Raw genomic sequence first — 16,574 nt, forward strand, 5'->3', positions numbered from 1 at the left:
GCTCAGTTCTGTACAATGACAACCTCATCCTGCCACCAGAGCAGAAGCAGGTATGGTCACAACTACAGAAAAGGGATGTAAGAGTCACTGAGAGCATGGGAAAACTGAAGAGCAAAGTGGAACACCAATCTGTGTGTTTTATCAAACATACATTGACTAATCCAGACCTGCATGTTAGTAATATGGGAGTTTTCTGAGCCTACAAAGCATTTGCAACACATCAAAACTTACCAAGGCCAGGCTGAAATGAAAAGATGAACTGGAAATTGGACGACCGTCTAACAGGAGTCAGGATGACAAGGGATGCTCAGTCCTCAACCAGGGGGCCTTGCTTCTCAACCGTTCTTGTTCTTTTAACCACAACACAAAGATCAATGTCCAACTGAATGATGTCCCTAAACTAGATAAAATTAACCCTTCTTTGACTATCTTGTTTGCCAGAACACCAAATGCAATGAAAATAGTAAGTGTGATGAAGAAAATGTTTGACACTTCTTTCTAACATCCTGCTATCTGGTGAATCATTTCAGACCCCAAACTGAGATGACAAACGTGACTGGGAGCATTTAGGACCCAATTGGAAGCGTTGTACTTCAGTGCAACAAATGGAGCTTCCAAGCCGAACCAAATGGTTCCATCACTAGTCAAAACTCTGGAGTTTGCTCTGTGTGCAGAGACAGACAGAAGAGAGGCAACCAAACCAGGAGAGGACAGACAGTAGTAGTGACACACAGCACCCTTGGGACCTGCTGGTGACAACAGTAAATTGCCAAAGGGCGAACTGCAAGATCCTAAATGCTTTGCTTAGGCTGAGAGAGTAAATGAAAGCAAAGAGGCATATGCTGACTGACTGCTTAGCTGAGTAGTAAGCCAAGGATGTTTCCAGTGAGTGCCAAGTCTCCTGGCGGACCACGCACTACCCTACAACAGGATCCTGTAGTAAGGAGCTGCAGAGGATGAGAAACAGGAATAAAAAGAAAAGGATCAGGAGTTCAGCTCCCAAAGGCAATGGCACAGCCACTGTGCTTCAGGGCTAGTGCTTGCAGACCACCAGCAAAGCCAAAGAGGTGGGGGAGTGAGCACAGACAACCCTTCTGGTTGGGCCACATCCCCTGGCACAGTCTGATGCTCTGGGGAGAAGCCCAGAGGAAACCTGGCATGCCACTGGGCCACAACAGGAGGAACAGGATCCCCATCTGTGCCTACAAGTTCCAGCTCATGCTCAGTCTTAAATAAAGATATGAGGGTTCCCAGGACAGATACAGACTTAGAAGCCACTGCTAGAAAGCAGCCTGTCTTCAGGCAGGACAGAAGCAAGCTGGTCCACTCCACTTCTGAAAGCAAATGAGGAGGTTTATGTGCATTACCTTACAGAAAACCTCATTCACAGCATGGCATATGGAAACACACCACTCCAGTTACCAGTTAGCTCCATACAGCTCCTGTGTGCTAATGACTGGTGTTCATTTTGGGCCAAAAAGTGACAAATTTCCTAAGACACTTGCTCTATCAAGGAACCATGCATCTTGTCCATTGGGAAAAGTAACGTGACTGCAGACAACAGAAGCTTCCACAACATGTATTTTCTATACCTTGCAGTTCTGAGGTTTAATGTCACTAATGAACAACCTGCACACCAGCACACTTCGATGGTACTTCAGCTCTTTTACAAGCAGCAGCTTTGGAAACTCCATTTATTCAACACAGGACTTTGACAGTTTTTCAGTCTATCAGGCAGATGGGTCCATCCACTACAAATAAGCATTTAACAGCCTGAAGTGCTCAATTCTTAAGCAAGGAGAAAGTCATTGCAAGAACTTCTGCTGAGAGACAGTAAATTGGCTTAATTCCTAAACAAGACTCTTTCAACCCTTCTTTAATAAGTGTATTATTTCCTCAACAAAAAGCCTGCAAACACTTTGAAGCACAACTTACTAAGATAAGGAGTATTAAGAGCCGTATCTGCTTTGCAGGAACTGCCTTTATGCACCTTGGAAATGCAGCAGCACCACGAGAGGGAGCTTTTTAGTGCAATGTTCATTTGCAAAGCTGCTGATCCACCAGAGCAGCTGCACTGTAGAAGAGCAGAGCACACACAGAGAAACTCTACAGGCCCACATCCCCTTAGGTGCGTGTCTGAGGCAAGTCACCTCCATTCAGCATGCACCTCCAAGGTCCTTATACCTTAAGAAGATAAAATCCCAGACTGGTTTGGGCTGGAAAGGACCTTAAAGCTCATCCAGTTCCAACCCCTGCCATGGGAAGGGATGCCTCACACTAAACCATGTCACCCAAGGTCCAACCTGGTCTTGAACACTGTCAGGGATGGAGCCTTCACCACTTATTTGGGCACCCTGTGCCAGCACCTTGGCACCCTCACCGGAAAGAACTTCTTTATCTCCAACCTGAACTTCCCCTGCTTCAGTCTGCACCCATCACCCCTTGTCCTATCACTACAGTCCGTGATGCAAGAGCCACACACCATCACCTGCCTTTGTTAGTGTGTGTCTGTTATCCAGACCTGGCAGAGCAAACCTGAACACAAATCCAGGCAAAAAAATGAGACTGACATCAACATCTCCAAGTTGCATTGCTCCTCCCAGATCTGTGTTACAGGAAAGACCTCCTGTAACTGCAGCTGTAAACCCTGCACCTCATCCAAACTCACTCTCTAATTAAGATTTAACCACCCCCACTCCCTTGAATTCAAGCTAACAAGAAATTACCACTGTCACTGCTAAGCTGCTCTACGGGTTAGTTTGCTTCCATTTCTTCCCTCATCTTCATCTCATTTGAACCAAGTATCTCCTTGCTTACTGGCCAAGAAGCTATTCATGAACACTTCCTGGAAGCGATGGGTCAAGTCATTTTTCAGTAAGCAAATACCTTTTTGCTTCTCTTTCCAGCCCTGCAAATAAAGATTTTCCTCAGGCTTTTTCCTGAAGTCTCTCCTACTTTTTCAACATCCTTTGAAAACTGCAAGGAGCATTTGAGTTGCTATCACTCCAGTGCCAGACACACACACAAAAAGATGTCCCTTTCATTATGTTGCCAGACAGCATCTCCTAGTAAGTGCCAAAAGACTATCTTGGTCATCCTTGCCAGAGAAACCCTTACGCATTCAGTTAACTATCTCAGTTCCCTGCTTCCCAGGATGCCCACCCTGTGAGCATGACCTACATTCTGCATTCCCAGATCTATGATCTTGCCTGTGCCATGGTGTTAGATGATTGCTGCCTCCACGAGGAAAGGAGCAGACTCGGTGACTCAGGAGGTCCCTTTTCGTCTCGTACTTTTATGACTACATTAAAACCACACTTGAAACACAGATGGCACAGTCTGTGCCCAACTGATGAGCGCCACCATTTATCACCCCAGCAGCAGGGTCATCCACAAAGCTTCCTTTGGAACAGGAACTAATCCCTCTCTGACCCTGTTAAAAGGCTAACATTAGTTGGTACCTCCAATCGCCAGCTAACCCAGTTTGTGGTGACACGGACCCTGCTTGGTCATTTTGAGCACAGGTGATTTTCCCAACAAAAACACTGAATTAGTCCTTGCTGAGAAGGGACCCTGCATAGAGTAACATAACTTACACACAGTACTCATCAATGATACAAGCTTGGTGAGTATTTCTCATTTGGGACTGAATTGGGCTCTGTTATGCACTGCAGACTAGCAAGGGAGAACAAATACAAGCCCAAAACCTTCCCAGCTGAGAACCACAGCCAAAGATGACCTTGCCATGGGAATCACCTCTCCAGATCCCAGCATTTCTGTGCCTGCTCCACACTTGGGAGAGAAATAAAAGAGAGAATAAAAGCTCAGGTAAGCTGGAAATGATTCTCAAGTGTCAAGTCCTGCTCTATGAGACCCAAAGGTAGAGGACAGAAACTATACATGAGCTTTGAACATCAAAACAAAATAGGTCACAGAGTTTACATATAAGAAACACCCATCTCCTCTCCATGTAGGGGACTGCGTGGAGGAACAGATAGAATTATAGAATCATAGAATAGTTAGGGTTGAAAAGGACCTCAAGATCATCAAGTTCCAACCCCCCTGCCATGGGCAGGGACACTGAGGTACCAGGTAAGAACAAGCAATGTGCTAGCAGCCCTGCACAACCACACACATGGGGTGCTGCGCTCTGTGCACTGGCAGCGAATCCAAGATCCCCAGTTTGCTCTGGAAGTGTTGACCAGCCCTTGAAGCAGAGCATCCATCAGCATGGAGCCAGGCTCAGCTGTCAGTGTCCACCACACCTTGAGAGCTATGCCACCTGCACTCAAGGCACAGTATGCTGTGGACAGACCTTTGCTCTGATCCCACAGCACACTCCCGGCATGGACAGCACACACTGTTGCTGGAACCCTTTGGACATGGTGTGAACTCTCTCCAGAGCTGTAACTGGCAGCTTTCAGACCCAGACTTTAATCCCAGTGTAATTCACATTAAGAACAAATGTAACAGCCACCCTAGAACAGCAGCAGACCAACTATGGACCGTGTTGCTGGCTCCATCCTCCAGCAGCTGCAACAGCAACCACCCACTGCCCCAGCAGCACTGGCTACTGACACTCTCATTCGATCTGCTCAGATTCATTTTCACCTGTAAAACTCCTGTCAGTGAACAGCATTTACTCACACACACGTAAGGGTGGGGGGCTGTATGATCCCAAAGTTCTCCCTGCCTTTTAAAACACCCAACCTGGTCTCCTGAACATGCACCCCGTGTCCCCCAGTGATGTCCATACACTGATTCCATTCACAGCCAGTTTCAATGCTGGGGAAGAGAGTTGTGTTTAGTTTGAAACTCCACTTTCAGCTGACACAGCTCACCTCAAGTCAAACGAAACCCAATGAAACCTCCCCAGAGCTGCCACTACTGTTGTCTGATAGAGTTTGGACTTAATAGTTTCATCTTAAGTTTTCAGTAAGCTTAACAGAGTGAGTTTTGAAGCCCTCTCACTAGAAGAGACTGAGTCAGGGGAGCATTTTCTCATCCTCCTCCAGTGTTTCAGGGTTTCAGAAGAGCAGCAACCACAGCACTGCTGAGCAGGGTAGCTGCCACCACAACACTAATACTCCTTTCCCAAACCTTAATTAAAGATCAGAGGAGACCAGCAAATAGCCTGCTCGGAATCTACCCCCTTTCACAGGATGACCCTGCATTAAACACGGCAAATTCCTCATTTAAAGTCCACATTTCCTAACGAGCTTCCACGACTGGTCTCTTTCTTCACAGGAACCCGACAGGAACCTCAGCACTCAAACATTTCTTCCCCAAAACTGCCCCCATTTGTGGTTCCAAAGCACCAGCAAGTGGCAACCCCACCTCCATCCTTCAGTTTTTTCTTAACAGCCACTCACATTCTCCGTTCAAAGCTGTGGGCCCTGTTATCTAATTCAGTGGACCTGGCTTATGGACAGGAGTCAGTGGCTCCTCACTGAGCTTGAGGCAGTATGGGCAATGTGCTCCCGATGAAGCTCTCTCTTCTTTTTGATAGACCAACTGACAGAGCCCCTGTGTAGTGTCAAAGCAGAGGGACCATCACCATCAGCTTCCTGTTTAGGACGAAGTATAACAAGTCCTGTTTTGGTGATGGTCTGTTTTACAACTCCAGGTCCAGAAGACCACCAGAACCCTCAAGGTTGCTCCATAAAGTGAACTGGGTTTTGTGCGTGGTTTAATGGAGGAGTTTTGGTTCATTTTGTGCTTTCGTTCCTCTCTCTCCATGAAAATGAAAGTAAATCAAGGCAAGGGCTGCACGAGCAGCCTCAACAGCCACTGGCTGGACCACTGTGGCTCCTCAGAGCCCATTGCTGGAGCAGCAGCCTCGCTTCTCAGAAGCCTTCAGGTTTCACCTGAACCTGTGTTTAGGTTAACTCCTCCAAAACCCATTCTTTCACATGCAGACCTCTTTCAGCACCCCTCTGCACCATCTCCAGTTGTCAGATCACTTTAAAATCCTCCAAAGGGTGCAGCATTTTCTACTCTCGTGCTTCCACACAGGTAAAATAACCCCGTTTTTTCACTGAGAAACTCAACAACTGCATTCCCTAGTTTAGCCAAAGCATCCACTCCACCACTCCAATGGTTTCCACAAGGACCCACAGTTGTTTTCCTACAATCCTCTCTTCTACAACTAAACTATGCTCCTTTGTTCCTAAATGTAAAACCTCACATTGAGTCCTACTTCAGCGATCACTGTTTCATAACACTCACTGTTCATTAGGCAATTGGGATCCCTCTCTAACGAGTTACCCACTGGAAACCTGCAAAATACATGGAAGAGTTGCTTTTGTTCTTTTAGCCTTCTAATGAAAATTAGACCCCCTCAGCTTGAGGTTCCAAAAGACCATTAGAAACATATTCTTCATTCCAGAGTCTCATTACTAGTTAAAATTATTTGTGATTCCTTCAGCACAGCATCAATTGTGCACAAAACCAATTATTATAATTAGAATACTGCAACACACTACATCAATTTATAGATGTCAGATCATGGCAACACAACTGACCTAACCAAGCAGAGAAGGCTCACAGAAAACAATGACACTGATTTGACAACGCCAGTTTCCATACAAGGCTACTTCATACTATCACCTTTTGAGTTCAGGCTGCAGCAGCCATTCTTTGACGCTGGAGTGAGATGTGGTCAGCAACGCCATAAAGAATTTAAGCCCATAAAGAAGTTAATTCTTTCTGTCCTCTTGAAAGCTTCATAATATTCCAGGATTCACTGAAAAATGTGAGCCAGTAACTTCGAGATCTCCAGTATCAATTCCTTTAAGACTTCAGGTACATCAATACAGATTTCCTAATCTTCAAACACTTAGGTTTTATCATGGTAGACTTCAGGTTAGTTGGAGGCCTCAACTGCACTTCTCCATATTCACATTATTTAAAGCAAAGAAATGTAACCCAAATTTTCACAGTTTTCATGTTTGGCCATGGGGAAATTCTCATGGTTTTAGTATACTGTACGATGCTGTATAATTTGAAATGGATTCATATGGTAAGCAAGGCTCAAGTAATTGTTATTAGCTATTTCTTCATGGCAGCAAAGCAGCTACACAACAAAGCAGAAGGAAGAGTCCATTCTCAAGAAGAACCTGGAGCAGGAACGATACCAAATGCTCTAGGTTTTCCCTTTCACCCTTGAAGCTAGACTTCAAATTCATTAGACTGTTTGCTTTCATTAATTACTATTAACTACCTACTTGGAATAACGACACCATCCTCAAGCAGTACTTCCATTTCATTCCTTTAAATGCACCCAGTCATTTGCAGAGCCATCTTAACGTCTTCCAGAACATCAGGCCACCCCTCGAGATGCCACGTTTCAGAACAAAGCACTGTTCCAGATTACCATTTCAATACAGAAATCCTAAGAAAGGATGTTCTGAGTTCGTAGAAGAAAATCCTAACCACAAATGAGCACACAAGTTGCGCCCCATCATCTGCTGCATCCATCATGCAGTTCCTCACCACCACTTCCACAGCAAAGAGCCAAAGCATCTCTAATGTATGTAGCACATCAACTACCACAAGAAACCTTGCCTGAACACGTTGCTGTCAACGAGACTGTCTACTTGTGCTCAAGTCCGCTGAGACAAAGCCTTTGCTTCACTGTTCCATACAGTGAATATAGTTATTGTTTCACCCTCCACAAGTCAGTGCAGTATCCCAGAATCATCCAAACAAGAGCCAAACTAAGTCATCAGTCACGACTGGAATAAACTGCACTGGAACAAAGAGGAAGAAATCTTCTTTTGAGTGCCCAACTGCAAACTGCTACACAGAAATACACCTCCTGCTACATTCTGCATGTTCTTTCATCCTGTGCAATGATCACCCAGAATCCACTGTCTTCCACCCAGATGTCTACATCAGATGCCTCAATACCCCCATCACAGAACAGTTCACTGCCCTCAAAGCCTGCTACATAACAGAAGCCATGACAAATGTGGTTTTCTCCACGTTTATCTGGTGCCCAGCTAATGCCAGAAGAAAGGTACCCGGAAAGATGACCCTGGCCCTTTGGAGATCAGGGAGCAAGTCCCTTTGTGGTCTGGTGCTGAAACATCAAAGCTAGCTTAAGAGTAGACTTCTCCATGAGCAAACTGTGAAGCTACAGCTGGGCACCACCAGTCTTGCACTGTATTACTCCACATTAGAGTTCAGATACAAAAGCACAAATTCATCTGCTGATAATTATCCAGCAGAGTTTAAGCTAAAATAACGTGAGCCCAGCAACCAAATGTTTTATCAGCAGTGATCCTGGCAGCTCGCAGTGCTGCTGCCTGCTCACCAGCACGTACCCACATTGACAACACGGGCACAAGATTCCCTTGGATGCACAAAGGTTTCAAACCTTGGCCATCGCTGAGCACTGCTTTCAGCTGGAAGGGGTATGATTTTGAGAAGAGGTCGGTGTAGTTTGTAGCTCTCAGTATCAGAAATCACTCATTTACACTGGAAAGAGCAATAACTGAGGATTTACTGCGTCTTCTGCCTTCAAGAACTACATCATCTTCACAGCTTTGCCTGGTGGATAGGAAGAGCTCCCTCTATGCTTTAGGTTGGTGAAGGAGCAACTGCACTTGCATAAGGCATCCAAGTCATTACGTAGGGTCGGTAGAAGCCAGGGCAGCTGAGCTCTCCTGAAAGCCAGGCTTCACACAGCTGCGAGGTGTGCAGCCTCCAGAACTCTAACTATTCTCATCCTACTTCTAAATACCTTCAGGATGATCATAAATACAGACAGATATTAGCTCTTTAGTAAGTGAAGATGAGGGTGTGCCAAAAATGCAGTTGTAATAAGTAAGTCATTCCTTCAGAGAGCTGTTCATTTACAGTTCTCTAGCAGATAATATGGCTTACGAGAAGCTTTTATTACAGGGTTTTGGCTTTTTACACAAGCAGCCAAGAAACACAGATGAGGGTTTTTTTTTGTCAAACAAATCACAAAAGAAAAAAACCTTCATAAAAAACTCTGTTCTGCTCAGAGCTGCTGGAATATTGTTGACAATATACAAGCCCAAAAGATTACCCTACTCAAAAATATGATGTAAGTTCACAGTTGACTGTATAATGAAAACCATCTTACCCCCCTAACTGTGTCAGCATTTGGCCAGCATATTCTACCTCGATATGAATTTAAGAGTGTTCTTGTGTGTGTTCACACCACTGCAAACTGGCCTCTTCTTACAGAGAACAGAAACATCTTCCTCTCCGAGGAGATTTACTTTGTTCAGTTTGCTACACACATTTCTATCATCTCACAGAGTCACGCAGCGAATCGCTTCTATTTTAATTTGGAAGGAAAAGGATGGTTACCAACAGGAGTCCCAGCAACGATCAAAACACGAAACTGAGCAGCATGTGTTCCTGAATGCTATTTCTCTGAACTCAAAGTCTCACTGACAAAACTTAAGTCTGCAGCAATGTTTTTGTCAGCTTTGCCTCTGGCTGGATGAGACTTTGGGCTCTCGCTGCCGTTCAGCGGTCTGGTTGTTGTCACCACGTTAACCACCTCCATCCAGCTGCACCACCCCAGACCTGCGCACCCTCCACTTGGAGGAAGAGCAAATCCTTCAAAGTCGAGGTGATTCACATCTGTTTCTTAATTAGATTTTGACCCCAAGCAGCCCATCTCCTCACCAGCGCGGCTGTTTATCCCTTTGAACAAACTAACAATTTTGACTACACAAACTATGGCTCTAACATGCTCACAGTATTTCTCCGCACATTGAGTGGACCAACAAAAGGAAATCGGAATTCACAGCCCAATTCTGAGCTTACTACACCATCCATGGAGATGATGATGTTGAAGAGGAAGGCTTATTACTCTCCCCACTGTGTGTTGCATTCTAAAATGGTGGCCATGTCTGTCTAGGCTTCAGCTCGCAGAGGCTCCAGCCAAACTCCCAGCTGCGGAGTTTGATGGTGCTCAACTTGAGGAGCCAGTTACCTGCGTTAAAACTGCGCCGGGCCGGACCGGGGGACGCCCCCGAGGGTCCGGGCCGGCCGAGCAGAGCTCTCCCCAGCCCCGCACCACCACAATGCCAACATGGAGGGCAACACCCAGCAGCTGCCTCCTCCGGGGCTCGGCGCGGGGACCGCTCACCCCCAACAGCCGCTTCAGGGCTCCGGCCAACTTGCAACTACCAAGGGCCGAGCCGCGGGGCCCGAGGAAGGGAAGGCCGGGCCCGAGGGGCAGCACGGCTGGGGTCAACCGCTGCCCCGCTCGCCCCCGGCGGCCGCTCCGGCCACTTTCCGACCGGGCAGCCCCGGCACTTGGGAGCGACTTGGCGAGGGAGCCGGGGGGCGGCCGCCGTCCAGCGCCGCGGGCACTCAAACTTCGAGGCGGCCGCGAAGCCCCGGAGTCACCTGCGCGCCCGCGGGGAGCGGAGCGGCCGCCGTTGTGAGGTGGGGGGGGAGTAAAGAGGTGGTCGCCGGTGCGGGCCGGGCCGGGCCGGGCCGGGCCGCCACACAAAGGCCGTTCCCCGGCGGCGCCATGCGGGCACTCACCGGTGGCGGCCGCACCTTGCAGATGCCGGTCTGCTCGGCGATGGGCCGGATCTTGTGGATGAAGGCGAAGGGGTCGGCGAACTCCTCCCAGCTGGGCTCGAAGACGGGGCATTCGGGCGGGGGCAGGAACTCGGCCATGGCCCGGGGCCGCTCCGCCGCCACAGCAGCTCCGAGCGATCCTGCAAGCACCGCGGGTTAGCCGAGCGCCGCTGGAACGGGACGTGCTCCTCCGCCGGGAGGGGGGCGGAGGGGAAAGGGGGGGGTTGGAACAGGGAGATGGAGCGCAAGAGAAAAAGAGTCCGCCCCGGCCTGGGCGGGGGGAGGGGGCGGTGGCCGCCCCGCCCCGTCACGCGCCTTTGTGAGGGGGCGCCGGGGCCGGGCCGGGGCAGCAACCGGTACCCCCGGGGGCAGCGCTGGGCCAGGCTGGGGGCGAGCCGGTGGCGTTTCCCCTCACCGGGGCCCGGCCTGGTCAGCGTGAAGCCGCCCGGCCCCCGCGGCGCTCTGGGGCCGCTGCCTGGGCTCGGCGCTGAGGGGCCGGGGCACCCCTGTAGCGCCCGGTGCAACCACGGCTCTGCACTGCCCAGCTCCCAGCCGCCTTTGTGCTCGACCCCGCGCCTCAGGCCCACCCAGCTCTTACAGTGGCCGATCTTCCCAGTACCGATGGTCCGGGCAGGCCCCTTAGGGCTGCGCCTCTGGGCTCCGGACCCAGCGCCCCGGGCGGCGCCGTTAAACCCGCAACGGGCCCGCCCCTCCCGCACGGGAGAGGGGTGTGTGTGTGTGTGTGCGCGTGGGGAAGGGGGAGTTACCGTGCACGGGGCGCGTTCACCCGCCCCGCGCCGGCAGCGGCACATGGGCCGCAGCGCCGCCGCCGCTCTGTTTACATGCGCGGAGGGATCTGCCACAGCTGACAGCGCCGCCGGCCGGCCCTTCTTTTTTTAAAGAGCCTCTCCGCTCGCTGCCATTGGCTGAGCCGCGGCCGCGTCACCGTGGGGGCGGGCCCGCGCGGACGCATTGTCTGGGTCCGGGCGCCGCGAGCCCCCGGCGGGTTTCACCGGCCCCTTTGTTCCGTGCCCCCATTGTCCTGAGCGCACCGGGGCACCGGGGGCACCCCCGCCGCTAACGGGGGAGCGCGGGGCGGGCCCTCCGCCGGCAGCGGGGATAACGATCCCCCCCCGCCCAGGTCGAGCTCGGTGAAGTGCCCCCCCCGCCCCCCCCGCCGTTTAACCGCGCTCGCGCCCCCCGCGCGGAGCACGGCCCCGTTTCACCGGAGCGCGGTGCCCATCCCCCCCGGGGCAGGGGGAGGGGCGGCCCCGCCGCAGCAGCAGGAGCCGCACGTAGCGCACGTGCGTGGCCGGGCAGCCCCGCCCCCTTTTCCCTCCCCCCCCTTCCCCACATTCCCCCCCCCCCCCCTCGCCGCCATTTGCAGCCCCCGAGGCCCTCAGTGCCGTGGGGCAGCGGCGGCCTCGGAGGGCTGGAAGGGGCCTTCCAGCCCCATTGATTCCATCATCAACAGCACTGGGAACGGCCCAGCTCCCGCCGGGGAAGCGCTGCAGCGGCTTTGCTGGTGGCAAACGCACCCTGAAAGCCATCATAGCCCCGAGGTGCCCCCCACGGGCAAGCCCTCCACATGGGGCGTCCGGAGGAAGATGCCGGGTCCCTGGTGCTGTTGGGGCACATAATAATGGACAAAGCCCTGGGTGCCAGCCTGAGGTGGTGAACATCGCTGTTCTCGCTTGAAAATAGAGAAGGGAGAAACGGAAAGGGCTTTGGTGAAGTGTTTGTGTGCAGACATGGGCAAAGGCAGCCATCATCACCAGAGCCTCCCCTGCTGGGAAGCAGTGGGTGACAGAGCTGAGGGCTAAAACAGCCCCATTGCACAGCATCACCGATTGGTTTGGGTTGGAAGGGAGCTTAAAGCTCCTCCAGCTCCAACCCCTGCCACAGGCAGGGACCCCTTCCACTGGAGCAGCTTGCTCCAAGCCCCTGTGTCCAACCTGGCCTTGAGCACTGCCAGGGATGGGGCAGCCACAGCTTCTCTGGGCACCCTGTGCCAGCGCCTCAGCACCCTCACAGGGAAGAGCTTCTGCCTAAGAGCTCAGTTCAGTCTCCCCTCGGGCAGGTTCAAGCCATTCCCCTTGGCCTGTCCCTACAGGCCCTTGTCCCAAGCCCCTCTCCAGGTTTCCTGCAGCCCCTTTAGGCACTGGAGCTGCTCTAAGGTCTCCCCTTCAGGAGCCTTCTCTTCTCCAGGCTGCCCCAGCCCAGGTCTCTCAGCCTGGCTCCAGAGCAGAGCTGCTCCAGCCCTCGCAGCATCTCCATGGCCTCCTCTGGCCTCGCTCCAACAGCTCCAGGTCCCTCTTGTGCTGCTGCCCCAGAGCTGGATCAGGACCGCAGGGGGGGTCTCCCCAGAGCACAGCAGAGGGGCAGGATCCCCGCCATGCCCTGTGCTCACTCTGGGGGTGCAGCCGAGCACATGGGGGTTTCTAGGCTCACACACACACTGCTGGGTTATGGGGAGCTCCTCATCAGCCAACACCCTGCTCAGTTCAGGTCTGTGTCACAGCAAGAGCTACTGCAGGCAGCTCCCATGGCACCAGAGTGCTGGCTGCATCATCCTGGGACAACGGGAGCACTGAGGGGAGCTTTGGGAAAGGGCCTACCCTGGGCCTCCACGCAGAGGGGCTGCCTGCACCCTGGGCTCTGATAAAGCAAACCAAACAGCTCTCAGGTGCTCCACAAAGGGCAGTGCTTAAGAACAGACACTAACAGGCCACAGGCTTCACTCCAGAATTACCTAGAAGCAAGCTGGAGGAGATCCTGCCCATGAGAGTGCAGAGGCAAGGAGTTTCCATAAGCCATAGCTAAGTGAAACTCCACTGAAGCCAAAGCACTCATTTCATCAGTGGGGAGTTTGGCCTAATTAAAATCCTCCGTGTTTAGGTGATTACAATAGAGGGCAGGGAGGGAAATGCGCTGAGCCTCTCAGCCCTGTCAGGGGCCAGGCTCCTGGGAACAAACAGATGCAGTAAGCAGGGTCTGTGACAGCTCAAACCAGTTCTCCTGGGCAGACCAGCAGCCTGTACAGACCTGCGCAGCAGTGGTTGCGTTTCATCATCGAGGCTGCTCCCGGGGATGCTGATGCCTGTCAGCCCTTGAGAATAAGGACAGTCAGTGTCAAGCTACTGCAGTCTCAGAATCCTGGTTGGAAACAGAGCGTCCTGGACATACCAGACCCCACACACTTCATAAGCACAGCTTCCAGTTCACAGCTTCCTACTGATGCTTGGCACCCACTGCTGACTAAATGGGTCTCAGCAGGAGCGTTCTCAAATGGAGCATGAGGGACTTTGCTGCCAACTTTTGCTGCGACAGAACCGTGGGGTTCAATGCAGAGATGCCCTGGTGCTTTCCTCCTTTCTTGCAGTGCTCCGTGCCGCCTCACATGCCTGCTCCCCATCTCCATGATGGCTTCTACGCTCTGGGGCAGCTGAACAAGCAGAACCAGCTCTCGGCTCTTCAGGCTGAAGATGGCAGCTACAGGAAACCATGCAAAGGGGCCACGGTGCAGGGGGAGGCAGGAAATCTGAGCCTGGGCTGGGGGCTCCAATGGAGCTGGCGGAGGACGGAAGTCCCCCAGCTGCACACAGCTCCCAGTGGGGACGGTGTCAATAGGCAGGTAAAAGCAGCTGGGAACCATGTGGGGGGACTGGAGGACCTCTGCAGTTGTGCAACCGCCTCCAGCACGGCTTTTATTCATCAGATGAGAAAGTCTGAGCAGCCCATACCCTGTCATTAGCTCCTATTAAAGGCTGAGTGAAGCCTTACCCCAAATCCTTGGCCAGGCTGCCATAAAAACAAGGATAAGCAAACCGCAGCCATAGGAAGCGCTGGCAAGGCAGAGCGGAGGTGCTCTTTCACACGCCTCGCTCGCTCTTGGGCAGCTGCTGATTCATGCTCAACAAATTCGGGTTGAACCTCACTCTTCATCACGCTGATAGCCAGCGGCAGCAGGGCTGCTTCCAGGCAGGACAGGCAGAGGGTGGGATTCTTCTGGTTGAGTGTGGGGGCTGATATGGGCCCAGTCATCAATGGAGCACTCGGACAGGCAGTGAGGGTGAAGCTTGCAGGCGCGTTATCCTAAAGCAGGTGGCTAATACAGGTCAGAGTGAGCTCACCCTAAAACCCCCTTACTTCCCTTTACCAACCGCACAGGGAGCAATGAGTGACCGGTTCAGCTCCAGACCTCGATGCTTTGGGAAGTGAACCCCACTACAAACCCCTGGCAACACTAAAGCACTGCGGGGAACACAACTCGCCACGATGCATAAACCCCAGAGCAGCTCTCTCTTTTCCTTAGGGAAAACCTGTTTCAGAAACGTGGACGCAGCTCCTCCACCGCAGGCCCCTCGGCTGCAGTGGAACAGAAGTACCATCACAGCCCCAACACCATCGGGCTCACTGTGGCCTCTGCATAGGGTAAGGAGAAGCAGCACTAAAAACCCCAACCCCATGAGAAGACTGCACCTTCTGCCCTCTCCCAAGGAGGGAAGTGGCCTTTGCAGGGAGTGTTGAACAAACCTTGTTCCCTGACAAGCTTCCACCTCTGCTGTGGCTGAGACCCCTCTTGGTTACCCAGACACATGCAACAGGAGCCACCTGCTTTTAGGCACAAAAAGAGGCAATAAGGAGACACTAAGGTTTCAAACAGCAAGTATGCACCAAGTCATCTAAGCCCTTGTGGGGCACTTAAGGTACACAGAAAATGTATGGGCTGAACAGACAAGGAGCCAGACCAGGAGAAAAAAGCTGGGGTTTAACCACTATAGTAAACTGATGAAGAGCCACAGCAAAAATTGCTTCTAGAAAGGATTTAAACACACAGAAATAGCTGCAGGTCACTCAGATGGGAGAATGGGTGAGAGCTACATGAATGAAGGCAGACAACAGTGATGAGAAAGGTGCCAATGTCAGCCAAGCAGAGGTGGTGCAGAGACTGCATGAACCAGACAAGGCTGACTGATACAGAATGGGGTGGATGGCACACGGGTTTAAAAGCAGCTGGGGAGCCAGAAGGCACTCAAAGGGGGAAAGAGTGTGTTTAAACAACCTGGCAATGGCAAGGACTTGGGAATTCTATGGTCAAACTACCAAACTGAAGAGAGACCAGGCTCTGGGCACGCTGAGTTCCGAGGGACCTGTGCATAGGAAACTCTGTGGTTCATTGTGCTTGAACCACACACAGCCCATGGAGAGGTACAAAGTCTCCAACAGAACTCAGAGCATCTTTCGCAAGGATGTACAAGACTGAACAAGAAGAGCTTTTGAGTGACCACAAGTACATCAGGGAGGCTCTGCAGCACCTACAATTACCAGCAAATGGGCGTAGCAGCACATGGGCTCTTTAGAGAAGTGCCTGCAATAAACACAAATGAGTATTTAATACAGCTAATCAAAAGCAAACAGGGTCTGGATCAACATGTAGCCAAGCTGCCCCACTGAGCTTTATCGGGCCAATCTAACACATGAAGACACACTTACGAGACGTTAAATACTTGTAGGCAGTGAAGATAAGGAAGGCAGTGCACATCTGCTGTAATAGACAAAGCTGGAACTTAAATGCTGGTATCTGCAACAGCAATGAATGAGAAACAGACCCAGAATTTGGGAACAGAGGAAGAGAAACACTAAACATAGCAAAAAGTAAAACCCAGTGACTGGTGCCTGAATGATGAAGGAAGTTGGAGGCAAGGAAGCCTCTGTTTCTGGGTGCCATATGTGCTTACTGCAAGCCATTAACACCATTCTCAAAAGCACTTACAGCCAATGGCAGAAACTGTTCTCGAGCACCCTCGAAGACGTGACTGGGACACTTCCACACATGCACATGCTTTTGCCTTCCACATAAACACTCCATATAGGCTGTGAAGAACAAAGGCAGAACCCATTTCGCCCCAGTCAGCAGAGAACAGTCGAGCCTGTGGCTCAGCAGCAGCTGTGGCTGACCCGTGGTACCCCACGCTTCCCTGATCCCTGCTCCA

At 51.6% G+C, this 16,574-nt stretch overlaps 1 protein-coding gene across 1 annotated transcript in view; it reads right to left on the bottom strand.

Annotated features, from left to right (window-relative positions):
* The window catches only part of KDM5B (lysine demethylase 5B), a 49,637-nt gene extending 38,845 nt beyond the window's left edge, over positions 1 to 10,792 (bottom strand). The window contains exon 1 of the mRNA XM_061363114.1: positions 10,540 to 10,792. Within this exon, the coding sequence (XP_061219098.1) occupies positions 10,540 to 10,677 (138 nt within the window). The 5' untranslated portion in view covers positions 10,678 to 10,792. The remainder of the gene's footprint in view (positions 1 to 10,539) is intronic.
* Positions 10,793 to 16,574: the final 5,782 nt, after the last annotated feature.

The sequence above is a fragment of the Neopsephotus bourkii genome, unplaced genomic scaffold (genome assembly GCF_033783945.1).
Source record: "Neopsephotus bourkii isolate Nb327-2 ecotype Australia unplaced genomic scaffold, CSIRO-AGI_Nbou_v1 NB_1139, whole genome shotgun sequence".
NCBI classification, from domain to species: Eukaryota; Metazoa; Chordata; class Aves; order Psittaciformes; family Psittacidae; genus Neopsephotus; species Neopsephotus bourkii.